The sequence below is a fragment of the Pituophis catenifer genome, unplaced genomic scaffold, assembly GCF_029215685.1.
Source record: "Pituophis catenifer annectens isolate HBS135680 unplaced genomic scaffold, rPitCat1.0.hap2 SCAF_2, whole genome shotgun sequence".
Taxonomy (NCBI): Eukaryota; Metazoa; Chordata; class Lepidosauria; order Squamata; family Colubridae; genus Pituophis; species Pituophis catenifer.
Window position 1 is genome coordinate 264,950,643 of NW_027256882.1, and position 20,274 is coordinate 264,970,916.

The 20,274-nt window shown below is 34.5% G+C and overlaps 1 protein-coding gene across 1 annotated transcript in view; it reads right to left on the minus strand.

Annotated features, from left to right (window-relative positions):
- MAST4 (microtubule associated serine/threonine kinase family member 4) overlaps window positions 1-20,274 on the minus strand; it is a 121,492-nt gene that overhangs the window by 35,232 nt on the left and 65,986 nt on the right. Inside the window, 9 exon segments of the mRNA XM_070938846.1 lie at window positions 3,567-3,652; window positions 4,584-4,645; window positions 9,150-9,282; window positions 11,387-11,488; window positions 13,370-13,579; window positions 14,040-14,115; window positions 16,408-16,565; window positions 18,324-18,402; window positions 19,347-19,367. Of these exon segments, the coding sequence (XP_070794947.1) occupies window positions 3,567-3,652; window positions 4,584-4,645; window positions 9,150-9,282; window positions 11,387-11,488; window positions 13,370-13,579; window positions 14,040-14,115; window positions 16,408-16,565; window positions 18,324-18,402; window positions 19,347-19,367 (927 nt within the window).

Genomic DNA, 20,274 nt, shown 5'->3' on the forward strand with positions numbered 1-20,274 from the left:
TTAATAGCTGTTTCTAAATTCCAGCAGTGCAAAATAGTTTCTATGCCGTTTGTTTCTTTCTGGATCGGGATTCGTTAAATACGGTCACTCATGCCCTCGTCACTTCCCGCCTGGACTACTGCAATGCTCTCTACATAGGGCTCCCCTTGAGGAGCACCTGGAGGCTCCAGCTGGTCCAGAATGCAGCCGCGCAGATGGTTATGGGAGCAATGTGGCGTTTCCATGTGACCCCCCCCCTCCTCGCGAGCTGCACTGGCTCCCGGTGGTCTTCCGGGTGCGCTTCAAAGTTTTGGTTACCACATTTAGAGCGCTCCATGGCCTAGGACCGGGGTATCTACGAGACCGCCTTCTGCCACCAGTAGCCTCTCAACAACCAGTACGCTCCCACAGAGAGGGGCTTCTTAGGGTGCCATCGGTCAAACAGTGTCGACAGGCGGCCCCCCAGGGGGAGAGCCTTCTCTGTGGGAGCACCTGCCATCTGGAACGAGCTCCTCCCAGAGATATGGAGGATCAATGATCTGCACGCTTTCCGCCATGCCCTCAAAACAATCCTATTCCAGCAGGCCGGCCTGGCCTAACCTCTTTTTTAAACTGTTTTTTAATTTTTTTAAATTTTAAATTTGTTGTATAAAAATTGGGGTTTGTAAATTTTGTTTCTGGGCCAAATTATTTAATCGTATTTTAATGATTTTTTTAACATTTGTATTACATGTATTTTATCTTTTGGCTGTTCACCGCCCTGAGTCCTTCGGGAGTAGGGAGGTATATAAATTCAATAAACTAAACTAAACTAATTGCAACTCTCTGACTGCTTGTCCCTTTGACTCCCTTCCTTACAAAGAGTTGCTTGCTGTGTCAATTCTTAAAGTCTCTTTTATTTGATCTGATAAACCCCCATTCTTTGTCACAGGAGGGACAATAGTCATTACTTATTTCCACCAGTTAACTTTTTCATCAATGGTACTAAAAACAGTTCATTTGCAGTAAAGATAATGCCAGATTGTTTTCATGCAAGTAACATACATGACAAAAACACTGCAAGTCACACCCACAGAATCCTGTCCATACATTTTCATGCTCTGGTCCTTGGAACGTGGAGTTCTGTAGCAGAGGCAGCAATAAACTGCTTATAAGCCAATGTTAATCAAATCTTGTTAAAGCAAAACCAAGGTCTATGCTAGGGGGACGGAAGGATCAGTTTGTGCAGCTGAAGGACCAGAAAGTACCAAACCAATGTTACAGGGGGAGGATATAATCACTAGGGAAGTATCAGACACTGTGCTTCTATGTGACTGAGCAAAGCATTGCACTTGCTGGCAACATTGAAAGCTATAAAGTAGAAATTTCAATGTCATGATCAAAGTGTTTCTTAGGGGTTGCAATTTTGACATCTGCTGGAAGTTATAGAAGAGTGTCATTCTGCAAATCTGTGGTGAAGGGTAGTTTGGATTCCCAGGAGGAGGAGGCTACAAAGAGCAAAGAGGCAGAGAGCAAAGAGGCAGCAAAGCATGGAAGGTTTTGGTCAGGAGAAAGAGAGTGATTCTCTCTAGCGATTCCCAGAGTATATCTCAGTGATGTAAATAGTTGCTTTAGTTTGATAAGATTTGTTTAGAGGTGAGCAACAATAAAGACTATTACTCAGAAGTACAGTACTTTTCGGAGTATAAGACGCAACCCTCCCTAAAAGTGGATGAAAATTGTGGTGCTTCTTATACACCGAATATTGCCGAAACCCCGCCCACCCACTGGCCCCCATTCTTCAGCCGTTTTTGGCCTCCGCGCGTAGTGTTTTTGGCCTCCGCACACTCCATTTTAGACCTGTTCCAGGCTGTGGGAATAGCCACAGCACATCACTGCCGATCACCGCCTCTGCATGTCGTGTTTTTGGCCTCCGTGCAGTGCATTTTTGGCCATCCCCACTGCCTGGAACCGGCCAAAAACGTGACGCACTGAGGCCAAAAATGTGATGCGCAGGGGCAGCGATAGGCTGTGGCAATACCAACAGCCTGGAACAGCTGATTGGCAGTATTCCGGGAGGCCAATCCAACCACCAAACAGCTGCACTTGCTGAATCAGGCTGTGATAATGTGCTGAAGTTGACCAGGCTTTTTGCTGTTAGGACGCTAGCCGGATGAATACTAATGGATGCTTGGAGGCAGAGGCAGAATTTTTTTTTCTTGTTTTCCTTCCTAAAAACTAATGTGCATCTTATACTCCGGAACGTCTTATACTCCGAAAAATACGGTAAGTCCACATCTTTCTTAATTCTTGGTGCCTAACAAATGTTATAGCATAGGTCCGTGATGGCGAACACGGCACGCAGAGCCATATCAGTGGGCACGTGAGTGTTGCCCTAGCTCAGCTGATTTTCGGGCCTTCCGGGCCCACTGGAAGGCTATTTCCGGCCTCTGGAAGGCCCTGGGGGGGGAAGGGCATTTTCACCCTCCCCAGGCTCCTAGAAAGGCTCTGGAGGCTGCGGAGAGCGAAGAATAGGCCTTCCAGTCCCACCGGAAGTCGGCAAACAGGCCATTTCCGGCCACAGAGGGCCTCCGGGGGGATGGGGAAGGCTATTTTCATCCTCCCCAGGCTCCAAGTAAGCCTCTGGAGCCTGGGGAGGGCAAAAAACGGGCCTACTGGGCCCACCATGCCATCGTGTGCCAAAAGCGGGGGGAGTACAGGGGTGTCACGCATGCCTGCGTTGGGGGAGCGGGGTGCACTGAATTATGGGTGTGGGCACATGTGAGTGCGACCTCCCCCCCTGCACTCCCCCACTTTTGGCACACGATGGCAAAAAGGTTAGCCATCACTGGCATAGGTGCTAACATTGGTTATTGTTTTTGTAATATTTCTATACACCCTAGGACCTGATGGAAAAGCATGGGAAGAATATAGCTTAATCAGAAGCTCTCAGGATGTACTTATTTTTAATGATTGACACACAAAACATATTTCTTTGCCACCACAATCAAACAACTCATATTTCTGCTGTCAATTCCTATTCCAGAAATGTTTTCATTCTCAACGAATCCCTTAAAATAATGTCTCTCTTCATTTCTCCCAATTCCTACTCTCTGACTTGTGAGCTGTACCAGAAAATTCCTCTCTCTTCCATTCTCTATTCCACCAAGCTTCTTTCTCATTTCTCCTATACTTTCATGACAGTTGAAGTATGAAGCAGAGTACCCCCTTCAGATTTATGACTATATGTCAGCCACATACTATTCAGTGCTTCACACAGCCACTAGCTCACCTCTCAATTACTTCATTCTGTCAACCTGGGATTTTTTCTTCAGGATCACTGAAGAATGCTATGAAGCTACTGTGGCCACCTATTCCCTCTTTCCCTCTCCCTAGAGTCATCTATTTTCATGAGACAAAAATGACAAATGCATTTCATTTTAAACAGCATGAAGGCTTCAGTACATTTCTTCTGATATTTTTCCACAGCAATATTTTTAGCACTCTTCCAAAAGAAACACAATTTTTGTGCGCACTCAGAAAAATATACCAAGGTACATAAAATTGTGACAAACAAAACCCAGAGAATTTTATTTATTTTTACTCACCCATATGCTCCATTGCTAATCAGCTTAATTGTTTCAAAATCATTTTCACGAGGCTTCCTCTTAAGTTTAAGTGATGCGTTAGAATTCTTCAAAACAAATAGAGGAAAATTAGTTACACCAGACAGTAACACTAGGGCTGTACAGAGTTTCAGAAAAACTTCAAAGCGTGAATGAACACTTGTTGGCAACTCCTTAAGTCAAATGTTGCCTTGTCTTGAAATTATGCTGTATTTGATGAAGGAATCATCTTGGAATTAAAAAAAAAAACAATTAGCTTCTCTAACTATTGGCAGATCTCTATGAAAACCCTATATATAGTGAAGCATCTCTTTCCCTTCTGATCAAAAGCATCACTGCAGATCTTCTCTGTACATTTAACCAATCCATTATAGTTAGCAGATTTTCAGATTAAGTGCCACTCATCAAATAAATACTGTCTTTTCGGTAACACCCAGCAATATATTAGAAGCCATTATTTTATCAATTAGATTTCCATTATATTTTAATTATTTGCATACTGTGTTTTAGATATTACTTACAAAGCATCATCAAGAGTAACCATAACAAAATCATTATAATCAGTTTTAGATGAGAGATACAGTATCATTATTAACATCTAATACTTAATGTTAACTCTAAACTTATTTTTTGTCTTACAGCATTAGAGTTTTTATGTCTGTTCCTTGCAGTGCATGTTAAAGTGGCAGCATGGATAGGACGACAAGAATTTTTCCATTGTTTAAGGAACACACAGATGCTGATTCAGATCCATATTCTTGCCTTATTTACTTTTGTATGACAGCTGAATATAAAAACCAGCTATTTCCCAAATAACACTAAACTAAAATATAGCTTGTTTTTCACTTAGCAATGACATATGTTGCTTATCATTATGGATGAGCTAATTCATTGTTCCCATAACTTAAAAATATCATTTGCATCTTGGGAGAATTCAGCCAAAGCAGAAACTATTTATTTAATAGTAAAAGCACAAGAGAACAAGAGATTTACACTGACCGGTTCATCCGTTTCTGGAGTGGCTGCTGCTCCACTGTCATAGTTAGTTAGCTGAGCTATTTCTATCAGAAAAAAAGAATATCATTTTTAGAATACATTTTACGTATGTTAAGTTTTATTAGTATTGTTTTATGTTATGTAATGCACTGTATCCTGTTCTCTAAAATGGAAAGAAAATTCTTAACTCAGGATCTTCTTAAATTGTATCAACTTTTCACATCAAGATCCACTAAATTAAGATCAATGTTAATTCGGTTCCAAAATATTCAAATGCACCAATATAAAAACAAACAAATTAATGGTTGTGTCATTGAGAATCAAAAATCTATCTTTACTATCATTTATAGGCCTTCTAGTTGAATTTCTGCTCACTGTGGCTTTTGAATTCTGATGCACTGCCATCTTAAAACAACATACAAATTTATAGGATGCTCCATAAATTACTGTTAGTTTTTTTAAAGTAAAAAAATTCATTAGATTTTAAGGTTTAATATTAAAAATAACTAGTTGGTTTGCAAGGATTTCACCTTCCATATTTAGAATAAAATGTATAAACAAATGATAGAGTTTAACAGGAAATTTAGCAGATTATATGGCTACTTTATATTTGAGTAGTTGATTTGTTGCCTTCCGAACATTTCCACTAATTCACTTGCAGCAAACATGTAATGAATGAAATATTTTAAATATTTAAGATATGTCTAAATATTTATATTCCTTTTTAAGAAAGTAATAGATTTGAGCTTCATTCTTGCCAAATGCAGAAATCCCAAGATTATAGTCACACAAGATATATTCTTGTTTATCTTCCTCGTACTTTCCATTGTAATCTCAGAATATGTTTCCACCAGTAGTTTCTGTTCTGCAGAAGCTATTGGTGGAAACAGTAGATACAGTCTTAAGTATGAACTATTTTTTCTTTTATTTATGATAAGTTATTAACATGATTACAGTAATTCTAAAGATTTGAAACTTTAAAATTTTTCTCCATGTCTCTTCAATAAGAGCTACCTATCTATCTTAATCCTGTGCTACCCTTCTAGATGCTGATACAACATGCAATCATGGCAAGTTAGCAGAAAGAGAAATAATTTGAAAAAACCAATGTATATCTTCAAGATCAGAAGATGTGGAGAGGCAGGGCCCATAGAATCGCCAAGAGTCAGTCACTACTGAACAATCATTATCATCATCTTAAATGAATTATTTTAGAATGGGTGCAGCTCAGAAAGGAAATAAAAGCTTGATTTTTTGGATTTCTTATGTTTGGATATCAGCAAGATCAAACTGTCAGCAATGTAAGGGTGTTCCTGGATGTTGCATAAATGCTACACCTTTTTGCTACACCAATTCTATCCCTTTATCAGTTCCTCAAGAGTGTATTTTGGACAGGAAAGCAGTGAGGATACATTTCTGTCAGCAGACCTTGGGGATCATCAGAAGTTATCTACCATCAGAAGTGATCTGTGCCTCATTCTAATCTCCTCACATTTATTCAGATAATGCAATAATTCACATGACTAGAAAAAAGACAATTATTTGAAAATCTCCATGTAAATTATAACAAACTTTGTTATTGTTATTGTATTATAGATTTCCTTACAATGAATATTTTAGTCACAGAAATAAATACAGAAGCAGAAACTTAAAACAATAAATAATTTTATTTTGTGGGTGTGTACAGGTATTCCTCAATTTGTGTGTTCAGCAGCCAGTCAAAAGTTACAATGGCATTGAAAAGAGAAAATGTATAACCATCACTGCACCCCCGGGATCAAGGAATTGTGATCATGGGTTCTTGGCAAAAAGCTCACCCAACAGTTGAGGTATCCCATCGTCACATGATTGTCATTTGTGAATTCCCCTGCCAGCTTTCCACAAGCAAAGTCAATTGGGAAGCCGGCAGGAAAGGTTACAAGTCACTGTGGTAAGTCAATGCCTGGCAGCAGCTAGTCCTTGTACCTTGTAGGAATCTCGCACACCCTCCCCCACCCAGCAGCAGTCACTCCTGGCCCTGGTGTATGCATGCCGTATACCACATGTTAGCTCTCTGTTGGCCTGTATGTAAACTGCCTGGGTCTTCCTTAATGACCTCTGATTTTTGCTGAACGATGGCAATGGGGCAATGCCATCATTAAGCAATGTGATCACGTGATGCGCTTTATGACCACATTGTTTAGCGATGGAAACTCTGGTACCAATGACCACCATTAACAGTGTTTTACCTGTACGCACAATTATAAACACTGACATACAACTATTTGACTTTGAAGCTGAAAGTACAAAGAGAAAGATCTTATCATAGCAAATATAACATTCATAATCCAAAATGCAGTTTCTTACAAATTTATAATAAATCACAACCTAAGTCAAACATGCCTGCAGGGTATTCTTTCAAATCAAACCCAGCATGTTTTTATTTAAGATGAAGGACACTTAGAATAAAAACATAAAACTTGAGATTAGCTTTACTATCAATATATAAATGTAAAATTTTATTAAAGAATTGCTGTGAGAAACAGCTTTTGGTTTGTTTTTTCATTTTGTAAAAACCAAGCCATTCTAATGTACATTGACAGTTTTGTCAATCTCATATTTATATTCATAAATAGAAAATCAAAGCAGTTTAGTAATGTATCCTAGTTTTGATTTTTAAAAAATATTATCTGAAAATTACACATTATTTGTAAACAGTAGGTAGTAATAGAATAAAACCAAGTCAGCTTTTGAAGCTGAAAGCTAAGGAAACATTTCGCAACGCCTGAAGACATTTTTTAAACTCATCTAAATACCATTAAACATCTGCTTTTTTATTTTATTGACTTAAACCATTTCTAAAGACTCATAATTCAAAAAGGTAAAGATTTAATCTAAAAGCCACAGGGAAAAATTTCAACCTGGGGAGCATTTCTAAAATACAATGATCAGAATGATGAATCCGCTATTTATTGCTTTGGGTACAAAATAGTTTTATCTAGCATTATCTGCAAAAACTGCATGCATCATTTTATTTGAAAAGAAACTATACTGAATGGAGAAAAAAGTAAAGAATGCAATTTTAAGTCCAATTACTGGGAAATTCCATTGGAAACAAAGAAATGTATTATAACTGGGGGAAAAAATCAATGTCCTTCTTTAAAATATGCCTTCATAACATAAATCAGCAGCTGTAGGCTTGGATACTATGAAGTTCCATAATACAGCACAACAAATAAAGCAGTACTTAATTTATATTGATCCTAGAGAGAAACTGAATACTCCCTTGTTATTATTTTAATTGTTGTATCAATTATCATATATGTATATAGCCAATTTATAATAACTAAGGACCATAATTCAGTTAAACCTAATTTCATTTTGCTCCGAAAAATTGTATTTACCTAGAGATGTTTTTCTTTGGCTCATTCTAAAGCACGTAAAAATAATTGATCAATGATACCTTCTTAAATATTGAAGCTGAAATATTTAATATACTAATTTTGGAATAAGTCTTATTCAAATCTGTTTATTCTAAAAAATGTAGATTACCATATTTAATGTACATACTTTATTAGAATGTGATGTTACAATGTGGGATAAATAGGCTGCATGATATTCAGACTTACATAACACATTTTCTTTTAAGATAAGAATGCACAAATAAAAACTGTGGTTGAAATTCTGGGTATGTAAAAACAATCAAAACAAAATTGCACCTTCTCTAATTTCAAAACAACTTGAAGCTGTGATTGATTTTAAACATTTAGGATGGAAGAAGAAAGAAAATAAAGATATTATGGTTCAAATATGATAGATGAACCTGGATAATGCAATTTGTTTTGCCCTAGCATAATTTATAAACCCATAAACCCACTATTGCTTTTTCAACAAACTATTGTTAATACTAATTGAACATTACATACAAATAAAACTATATTGTCATGGATACCTATTTCCATATAAAGCATTAAGTCAAATTATAAACATTCAATTTGACAAATATTCATGATTCTGAGTTAAGGGATTATGCACAGAGTCAAGTGCATTTGTGTTATATTCAATTTTATTATGAAACTAGTTTATTTTTATGAGACAGATGTTTTTGTTTGTTTTTCAATTTGTACTTCTTCATTAATTGTCCAATAAATTCTTTCAGGTTTTTACGTGAAGCTAATTAAAAAATGTCCCAATTATTTTCTATTAATGCTTTGATGTGTTCTAGTATAATACTGGATTTACATCATGCTTCATTATCATAGCCTACAATCTGACTAGATTTTCATTTATTCCAGCTTTGACAACATTGTCAAACATCTTGCCCCAATATTCCTTCTTTGAAAAAGTTGATATTAAGCCCTGACTAACTCATCAATTATTTTCTGAGATGAACAAAGAATGAGCTTAATCTTGTAACTTATTTTGTCTAACAAAGGTCTTTTATTATTTTATAGCAATTTGGAATTAAAATCCCATGATACATTAGATACATATATTGAAATATACAAGATTAATAAAAATGGTAACACCAAAAAATGGGCAAAATAAAAAAAAATCAATTATGATTATTACATTATTAAATTATCATACCTTCCAAAGGATCCTTATTTAAACCCAGTTGACTTATGATATATCTAGGGATGTCAGTTTTAATGCCTTGCCCCTCTTTTGCATGGCCTTCTGCAGCTTCCAAAAGATAGTAAAATTCTTCAGGATCAAACTCCTAATGGAAAAGGAAGAAAACATGAATTGGAGATTTCACCCTTACCCCAGTAGACATTAACTTACTTTTTCCTGCAGAAAAAGAACCATTTCTGTTTTATGGCACTTAGGCAATGTTTTGGCAGAATCTCATCTGCCAGCATCAGGCTGATGCAAGAGGTCTTCTGCAGCAACTGCAGAATGTGTGTGTATGTACATTGCTCCTAGAAGCACGAAGCCGAAAACACCAGCCTGAAGATGATGAATGAGATTTTGTCGAAACGTCGCATATATATATATATATATATATACATACATACATACATACATACATACATATACATACACACATACATACATACCCACACACACACACATTTGTTTTGCAATGGAGAGTGAGGAGGAAAAATTGAAAGTAAACTTAACTTCTTCTCAAAAAAAAGTCCTCAATTTATTTAAAAAGGAACTTCTAAAAACACAGGACCAGGGGTGGGATTCAGCCACTTCAGACCAGTTCAGACGAACTAGATGTTAATTTTAATCTGGTTCGCCAAACCGGTACTTGCAAGGACTGGCTGACCCTGCCCATCCCCTCCCAGGTGTCTCCACGCAGCCCGTTTTGGATGCCAGGTAAGTGCAGGGCCCGCACGGAGGCTCTGGGAGAGCGAAAACCAGGCCTACCAGAAGTTCCGGAAATGTGCCCATTTCCAGCCTCCTGAGGGCCCCCGGAGCCCAGGGAGATGCCGTTTTCACCCTCCCAGAGGCTCAAGAAAAGCCTCTGGAGCCTGGGGAGGGTGAAAAATGGGCCTACCGAAACTACCCAAAGTCTGAAAACGGGCCTGTTTCCTGCCTCCAGATCCCGGGAGAGGCTGTTTTCGCCATCCCAGAGGCTCAAGGAAAGCTTCCAGAGCCTGGGGAAGCCAAAAAATGGGCCTACCCATTTCTGGTCTCCGGAGGCTGTTTTTGCCCTCCCGGAGGCTCAAACAAAGCCTCCGGAGTCTGGGGAGGGTCTCCTCCCATGGTACAGGAGGCTGAGTAGGCCATGCCCACAATGGCTACGCCCACCCAGCAACCGGGCAGAGAACCGGTTGCTAAAATTTCTGAATCCCACCCATGCAAGGGAACATCAAAAGTCTACTGGATAAAACTGAATAGCTCAAAGGAATATGGAGACTACCATGCTGCAAACAGCATGGAAAAGTAACTTAGTAAGGGAATCTATCCTGTGCATACTGCATTTATGCAGCCTACAGTAACCGTGGGGTCCTTGGAGCTCTATGATATCGTTGTTTTCTTGCAGATGTGCATGGATGATGTTACTTAGTTTGGTAAAGAAATGTTTATGGACTATAAAGCATCTGCTACAAGGCTATTTACCCATACAGAATTACCTGTAAACTCTAAAGTGTAAAATATAACAGTGAATTATATGAAATTTGATTAAGTGTTATTTTAACATTCACCAGATTATCTGATGATTAAATTTCTTTGTTCCTTAGAGTTATTCAATCTAATCTTTTAAAAAAATGTAATTTCAAGTTAAATTGCATACTGTATTCATTCTCTAAAATTATTGAGTATTTTTTCTTTGCCAAATTGTAAACATATTTCATAGTAGAAATTGTTTGGGTAACAGACTTCAATGCTATCATAAGCATGTACACGGTTATATTCTGGTGCATTATAGGAGATAAGAAATATTGTTTGTCTCTAATATTAGCCAGATATTATCTGCTTCTGGCAGTATCTGGGTCTTAATCAAAAGTCCAAATGTTCTTCAAGGTATTGTCATGTTTTTAAGCAATGTATCAGGACATTGACAGATTCATCACTTCCTCACTGATATTACCAGACAATTGGCAGACCCTAAAGAGTCTTCAGATCCAGTATTTGTTTTGACCATTTATTAGATATCTATTAAATCAGATGTAATAAAGTTGCCCTATTTTCAGCCAGACCCAAGGATAGTCCTCTCATCATTAATAATACAGGAAGTTACTCACTTTATTGGACAGGTATATATTTAATGCTACTTAAGTTTAATCAATATATGAATATTTATGTTTATGATTTATATGCTATACTTCACTAGCTATCAAGGTTATCTAAAGCAAACATAAACTTACCAAACATTCAAGTAAACGAGCAGGACGTGCAATGACAATAAGTATTTTTCGGACAAGCTGCTTAATAAATGCAAGTTCTCCACTTTCTGATCGTTCTTGGCCCTGTTAAATAGGCATTAAAATAGTCTTGATATTAATCATGGACACAAAGAAACACTAATATGATAGACTAAATTTAATGAATTAAATAAACTATATTATTTCAACATAATCATCTCAACAATCTTGAACATTCAAGAAAACCAATATATTTGAAGGTGAGCAAATACTGTTTAGCATAAATTACTAACTGATATTTACCATTTATCTTTTATTTGATTTCTATGATATAGGAAATTACTATCTAGAAAGACAAACATCTTAGTCCAAATTAATAATGAAAGCTAGAGAAGAAATTATAGAAAAAGACATAATGTGAAAAAGCTCTACTGATTTGATCAATTAGGGCAGTTTTACCACAATGTGTAACCCCAGAAAGTTTGTATGTGGCCCCCAAAACACCTTTAAATTTAGAGAAGTAACAATAAATGATCTAAGTGAAATAAATGGGGAAATAAATTATATATTTTGGACTGACTTGTATTCAAAACTGACTTGTAAGTGTAGATTTCCAGAAGTCTAATAAATGCAAAAAAAAACCCAACCCCCAACCATATATTTTTTCCTAGGGGAAATAGTCTTACATGCTTTTGTTCATATCTCAAGAACACACTTTTTTGCTTCACTTCAAAACAGTTCTAGGATAAAGTTCAAATCCCATACACTACTTACAGTCTACAATGATGGGACAATTATTTGTATGTGGAATTGAATTAAACAGATTACAAGTCACTCCTAGACATTTGGTTTTAAAACATTTGTATAGTTCATGCATAAAAAGTTTGTAAATATTTACAGTTAAGATAAAAATAATAACAGATTTTGAATAGATTTAATTAGTTTTTAATTCAGCTTTTCCAAGCATTAATTAATTATAATAATAGAAGAAATGGATAAATCATCTTGTCAAAATTTTTGAGATATCTGTCTACTAAATGCTCCATACCTAATATATTACTATCGGTATCAAAGGCTTAAGTGAAACACTAGGTGAAACTATAAACAAAGCTTTTGTGAAGTGAAAAAAATGCCAGCAATAAAACTCAGTTAACCTTGACCTGAGAACTCCTGAAATGTCAGCTAAACAAAACTGTTCAGATGCCTTGCGACTTCCCTAGGCCATGCATTGCAATCACAATGTGCCAAGCAGCAGGGGACAGAGCCATCTACTGAATGTCACAGCTGGGGACTGACTGAAATGCATCACCAAAATACTAAACTGTATTCCCACAGTCTAGTTCCAAAAACAGCAGGCTTTCCTGCAAGACTACATGGTTGAGAAACACAGTAAATCAGACAGAAAATTGAGGATACATAAATGAAAACCATAAAAGTGCTCTTTGATTCTAAAGATACTGTTTATAAATGTGCTTGGGAATCAATGGTAAAGTCATAAATTAAGAATATCAACATCATTCCACTGAATTAAAGCATTAGGTTAAATATCTGTTTCTCCTTACTGATTTACCACATAAAACCATATTTTTTCACAAATAGTTGTTTACATTGTACTGGAATGAGTAATATAGACTCATTTGTCTATAAAACACAGAAACAGAAACAATTATCCCGATCTGTCAAATACACTGACATGCAAAGTTTCAAATTATGAAACCTTCATGCATTTTACTCATAAATTTTAAACATCTAAAGACTATTAAGTAGTAGAGTAATTGACAATGATTCCATGCCAAAGAAAGATCTTGAAAAACTGTAATGGAATCAATATCTACTGCCCAAAATGTCCAAAAAAATTCTGTTTACTTCTGGAAAAAAACTTGTCTAGAATACAGCAGGCTGTCATTAGAAGTAAACAGTGACTTGAAGGCACAAAATAAATAAATAAATAAACTTTGCTTAGCAATTTATGAAAATTGATTATACCTCTTGTAGGAGCTTATCCAATTTGTGCTGTAATTCAAAAAAATATCGTGAGGTAATAAGACCCTGATGAGATTTATCCAAGCAATCACGGCCCAGTTCAATGATTTGATGGTGGGTGAAGCTGAGCACTCCATCTGCCAGGGGAAGGATGTTCTCAGGAGAATGGTTGGTGATAATCTCTTGAAGCCTTTCTTCCATCTGAGCAGTAGCCTGTATAATATATGTTTTATAGACTTAATCAAGGTATTAATGAACTTAAGTTTCTAAATCAAAATTTGCACAAAAGCACAAAAGCAAATGCAAAAACCAAAAAATTACTTTTAAATTATAAACAAAACTTTGAACTTAATCAGATATTATTAACAAAGCTATAAAGGTACACACACAAAAATTAAAACCATATTTAAAATATAACCCTATAAAGTAGGAATTGTACATATATACACTATATATGGATTTATTGATTCCAGATACATTTTCCTGCTATGTCAATAAGGACATTTTTACAATTTAGTATTAACATAAAAGTCAAAAGTTGCTGCTTTAAGTTTTCTGGAATTTAAAAGAACAAAGCTATTTGGGATTATTTTAAACTGAAACACAAAACACTGTTTTTCCATATGATTTTCTTATGAAATTAACACTAGATACAATTTATATTCTTTATTACCTTAGGAAACCTTTCTTTGTACACATGGTTCATCATAATAATTTCATGATCACAGCAGGCAGGAGGACGTCCAGGACTGCAAGAAAGAAATTAACCCTTGAATATAATTCTAAATTAACTTAAAATTTATAATCCATGTTTTTCACTGATGGCCAGTCAGTTTATTACAAGTCACAATCTGCCTAAATAGTGGGACCAGGTTCTATTTTACTGTTCCAATCTGCCCACAATATCTTATTTTACTTGGTTTCTGTTTGATTGCCAATTTTAGTCTGTGTTTTATTAGCACTTTGGGCCTACCTCACATGTTCCGTTAATTTACAGCATTAACTTTTTTTTTAATGTACTTTTCCCTTTTTTGTCTCCTGCAAGTTTTGCAGTTTTCTGAAACCTATTAATATGTTTTAATTTTCTATTAATGGTGCCAAACTGTCTACATACACATTAGGTAAAACAGAATATCTTCTAACAGTTATTTCAATACATTGAAAAATTTTAGACTATTATTAAGCAATTATATGAACCATTCAATACTCATATTATTAATAACTATGTTTGGAATATTTATATATTGATAAAGATATTAAACAATTATTAATTTAGGAACAAGTAGGACAGTGATATACTGAAGCCAGCTCTGATATGTTGTTTCTTATATTAGAGATCACAGCTAATAAATATTGTACTAAGAAAATTCTTAGCAGGACTTCTGATTTATCTTATGCCATGTTCAGAGTAGCACTTTAAGAGAAAAACTTTTAATCAAGGTGAGTTACCTCTTAATATTCAAGATGAAGTCTCTTGTGACCCTTTAAAATAGATGGATGGACTTCAGCTCCCAGAATTCCTTGGCCGGCAAGAACCACCCATCTTAAAGTTGCCAACTTTGAGACTTATTGCGTAATATTATTTCTGATATTAAAATGCTACAATATGGATTTATTTTATTTTATTTATTCAATTTCTATAGCCGCTCAACTCAATGAAGTGGCTCTTATTCCAAGTATGATTAAAGGAGCAGTCAAACAAGTGTTCCTAAGTGGTTTTTTTTAATTATCACCATTAAATATTTGATAAAACAATGTACTGTATTTATGTGAGTTCAGCGAATAGGAGAAAAAGTATATCCCTTTGGGGAAGATGGACAGTTCAGAAATGTGAAAAATAAATAAATAAAATAAAATATATCATGAAATTGATTACTTTTTTTTGAGATTTCTCCATAATTTGGCATACCTGGACGACAAGACTACAGAATTTTGTAGGTATATTGTATTTTTATCAGGAAAATTAGTTTAGTAAAAGAAAATATTTGCATGTATAAGACACAAACACAAACAGACAATTACAAAGTTTATAGTAGGAGATGGACTTTTATTTATTCCAAATTTAAAATTTAATCAAAATACTTAATGAGAAAGTTATAAATCCATCAAAACAAAGTATCCATTGCAAAAATGAGACCATCAATGTTTACCTCTTCTCACTTAGATTAAAATTCCTCTCCATCAAGCAGAATGTATTGTGGCAAGACCTGATTATAAAACATCAGCTTAGCTTTATCAATCTAGCCCTGTCTTGTCAAACAATATTTCTTTTTCCCATTCATCCAAAATCTATATACTTCCATTAAATTCTGATTAAAGTAATAGATGATACCAGAGAAATCTGATCAGGGTTCACTGCATGCTTGCATTAGATTGACTTGGTTATACTGACAGACAGATTACAGTCCCCTGTTCAATTATATTGTGCTGCTATTCAATAAAATCAAAGTAGTGAACCACAAACATGAGAAGAATAACTTTTGCCTGCAAAACCTCTATTCCATACACTGTATTCTACTAGTCATGAATACTTAAAAGTTTAAAATATATTTAAAATATTTAAAATATTAAAAGTTATAAAGTAGCCATACATTTTAACAACAAAATATATTTACGTTTTTCTTTAAATTTTGAGGTTTCAAATAATTTACATAGCCATTCAATGTATGTTTATGATGAAGATATATTTAATCAACTTTTCTAATGTCCATTGGTAATCATGTTTTTAAAGAATATTAGACTAGAAATTCACCAGAATAAAAATTACAAATTTAACAATAAAAGTCTAGACTTCATACAAATACTGCAGAATTATACATTGAAAGCACCTTTTGAAATCTATTTTCCTTTTTAAACAACAATATAAAACATGATAAATTAATTTTTTTGGCATCTCAAATACCAGTATAAGCATTATAATATTGTGTGTGTGTGTGTGTGTGTGTGTGTGTGTGTGTGTGTGTGTGTGTATTCGGATCATTTTTCACAAGTTCTGATACCAAGATACATGGCATACTTCTGGAAAAAAATAATAAACCTACCTGAGGCTTCTGGATCGTGGCCTCATTTGAGTGGTCCTACATCTATTATCACTAGCAATACTTTCAGTAGCACAGAAATGTTTAGATAAAAAATGAAGTTCGTCTGGTGTTGGCTGATATGGTAACTGGTGTAACTTCTCTTGGGAAGAACAGGATGACTGCAATAAACATGTGAAATATGTACAAATAGTCAAAATAAAAATATGCTCTTCTCACTTCTTATCAACAAGGTTACAGTATACAAAGAAGTTTCTTTTTACATGTAAATGTACAATATTGCATTTCTAATATAATTTTCCATACCAACCATAACATGTGCTAAATCAGAGCACTTGGAATTTAAATTCACAAATGAGAATGTTTGCTTCCTGAAAAATTACTCATATTTATGATTTTGTTTAAAATATAACATTAAAAAAAATTAACTGTGAAAAAAGCTGTTAATGAAAAACAGATTTTCTCTCAATTACTCATTGAGAGAATCTCAATGATTGATCTCATACATATTCTAGTGAAATAAACTTTGCTCAATTTCAAATTGATGAGTATTTAGTAGAGAACAATCATGCAAAATTTCTCTGGAAACCTCTTACCAAAGCACTTCATTATAAGATTTTTCTAAAAGTTTTAAAATAGTAGAAATTGATAAAATAAATAACCTAAGAATGGAGGAATGCAATTAATCAAAATTCCTTCTGTTTCTTTTGAATACCGTTCATCATAAAAATAAATATTAATAAAGTTGAGTACTTAAAACAGTATTCCAGAATACCTAGGAACCAAGCATATTTTCCAATAAATATGACACTTTATTAAAAGATGGGTTTATTTCAGGGGAAGTACCAGTAATTCAAATTTGTCAATGCAAAAATGATTACATAACAGTTAATGCAGCATTAAGTCTTGCATAGATAATAATAAAAGATTAGAGAAAATGTCATTCAATTCTCATCACTACAGACAGATCTTACCTTCCATAATTCAAACACAAGATTTTTTAGAGTAAATTATTCAAAGTCTAATGGGTGGATTAAACTATCAGCTGTATATTTAGGTCACTTAAATCTCTGTCTCATTTACCAATGTGTTCACAAATTCTATTTAAGGTGATTGAAATTCTCACTATCATAGCCAGATTGTGACCATATAACAATAAATACTCCTTCCTGTATCATGATATTGATTAATTTATTACAAGTTTTCAGGTTCATATTGTTCAAATATAAACCTTTTTGGATAGATTTGTTGAGGCTAACCTATGCTATCAACATAGAAACCACAGACTTCTTCAGCACTTTCATTCTAATGGATAGAAAGAAAAGAAGCAGTTATAAGTAGCTGAGCTACTCAGTACTGAAGTCATGATAAGTATTTAATTTAAATCAGACAAATTACATTTTATTTAATAATGCTTGCTAGAATTCTTATAAAAGAAAATAAAGAATAAAGATACTGTCTAGTTTTGTGGTGGTCACTGAAATAAGTTGTAAAAATGTGCAAAATATTTTAAGTTCAAATTGTTTGGAAAGCAAAATGCCCTGCTTTGACCTTGAAATATAGTTGTTCTGGTGCTATTCTGATCTTATTCAAAATGTGTGGGTAAAAATGGTTTGACCTTGGAATGTGCTGCACATTTCTGACATTCTAATATAGAAATTTACACGCCCAGTTATTGGATGTTCTAGCATCATCATTCAGTTTCTATCTATCTAGTAGAAAATATGACACAACCAGTCTCTACAATCAAACTTCTCAACAGGTTGTTAAGTTTAAACTTCACAATATATATTCATATATATATACTGTGATACATAGTTCATTCTTTATGTGTCAATACTACCCAAAACTTTACCATTTTCTAAGAGAGCTGAATCTGAAAATATGTTACAGAAAGAAGCCAATATGAAATCACTTACTGAAACTGTTGAACTGGGAGTATTTGTACCATATCCAGAAGAAGGAAGAGATGCCAGTGACCAACGCCGTCCATCAGTCCTAAAGTGTATTTGAGTTTAGTCACAAAATACAACTGCAATTTTACTATGCCAAAATATTCAAATAGAGTTTATGCAATAATATGACCAAAAGGAAAATACAGCACTATAAGCAAGCCTTATTCAGTGCATTTTTTAAAAGCATGTGCAAATGTTTGGAAACAAATGGAAGATTTCATCATTCTGATTAGCCAATTCAAAATGCTGACTAGGAAGAAAGTAGAGAAAACAAGTGGATAACCATCACAATCTACATACTAAATATAACACATGTAGATTGACAGTTAAAGTGAATAAAGAATAATAATTGTTTTATTTGCAAAATGAAACAGAGATCATTATATTTTTGGCAAAATATTAATTGTATGGAAAAAAAAATATCTTTAATACATGTAATGAAATTTGAGACATAGAACTACCAACCTAGTTTCATTCCCAGTCACAGCCTAAATATTTATCTAACACATGCATAGCTGTTGTCTATGCTTTACATTTCACTACTACCAAGCAATACTATTCTCAGACAAACATCCCACAATGCATAAATCAGGAAACTCAACCAAGCTATAGTTTGTACAGCAAGTTACATGCATAATATGAATGATATAACTATCATGTAAGAAATCTCTGCTCGACATTGCTCAGAATTCAGCATGCAGAAACACAGCTATATTTAGTCCCACATGTGAATGTAACACTTTATCTACTGCAGAGATAGGTGCCTAATCATATCAGACTGAACACTTTAAATACACATACATGGGAGGAAAAAACACACCACACACCACACAAGCACTCCTTGTTTTCTCTCTATGAGGCAAAAGAAGCAGGCAGAAAACAGAATAGCTGCAGATTGTATCTGGACTTGCTGTGATGACCTATTCAGCCTTTGCACAGACATGGCTGCAACAGTGAGCACAGCTTGTACAGATAAGAGATAGTTACCTTTCATTTCGATGCCCATGACTGCAAATGTAATTGTACCAAATATATTTAGAAAGAAACACAAAAGGACAATTTTTTTTAAGTATGAGTAAATTACACAGAATCTTCAAATAACTTAAACAAGTGGGATTAATTTGTACAGTTAATTTCTCTAGCAAAGAAAAACTGATTACGAATATTAACAATTTTTGATGTACAAAGAGATACTTAAGTGAATTATACAAATTTCTAATTCTTCTTGGCTTCCTTGGTCATTTATAAAATTTATTCAAGTATCCTGCAAATGAAGTTTTTGATAATACTAATAGAGGTGATCTAGTTTTGTTTTTCTCACATAATAAAGATGGGACAAATTAAATCAATTGATTGAATCAACTGAGTTCTGGCATCAGATAAGCATCAGTTGCTCCCAAATTATGTTGATTTTTAAATATTTCAATAGAGAACATTATTAGAAGGGGAAAGGAGGTTATTCAACTATATATAGAGAGCAAGAATATACATTATTTTAGCATTCAAATCTCACTTTTATTTTTGTTTATATTCCAATCAGTATTATTCTATATGCATACCGGTTTTCTACTTATGGAATGGGTGAGATTAGATAACATCTTATAGAGAGACAATGGCGGGCTACCATAACATAATTTGCGATAGAGCTTGTTGCAAATGATTATGTATCTCATTGAGAAAGGAGAATATTTATAGTTTAGGGTTGAACTGAAGGGTCCTTGGTGCTCTCAGAGTTTGGTTGTTTCCTTACAAACATTTCATTACTGAATTAGGTAACATTATCAGTGCTAGAAAGGATGCTCACAATTTATATTGTCAGTGTCAGCCCTGTCAGTGTTGGTAGGAGTGGTTGTGGACCGTTTTTGGAACAAAAAACCAAAACACCTTCCCACTGGCAATCAACACCCAGAGCAAC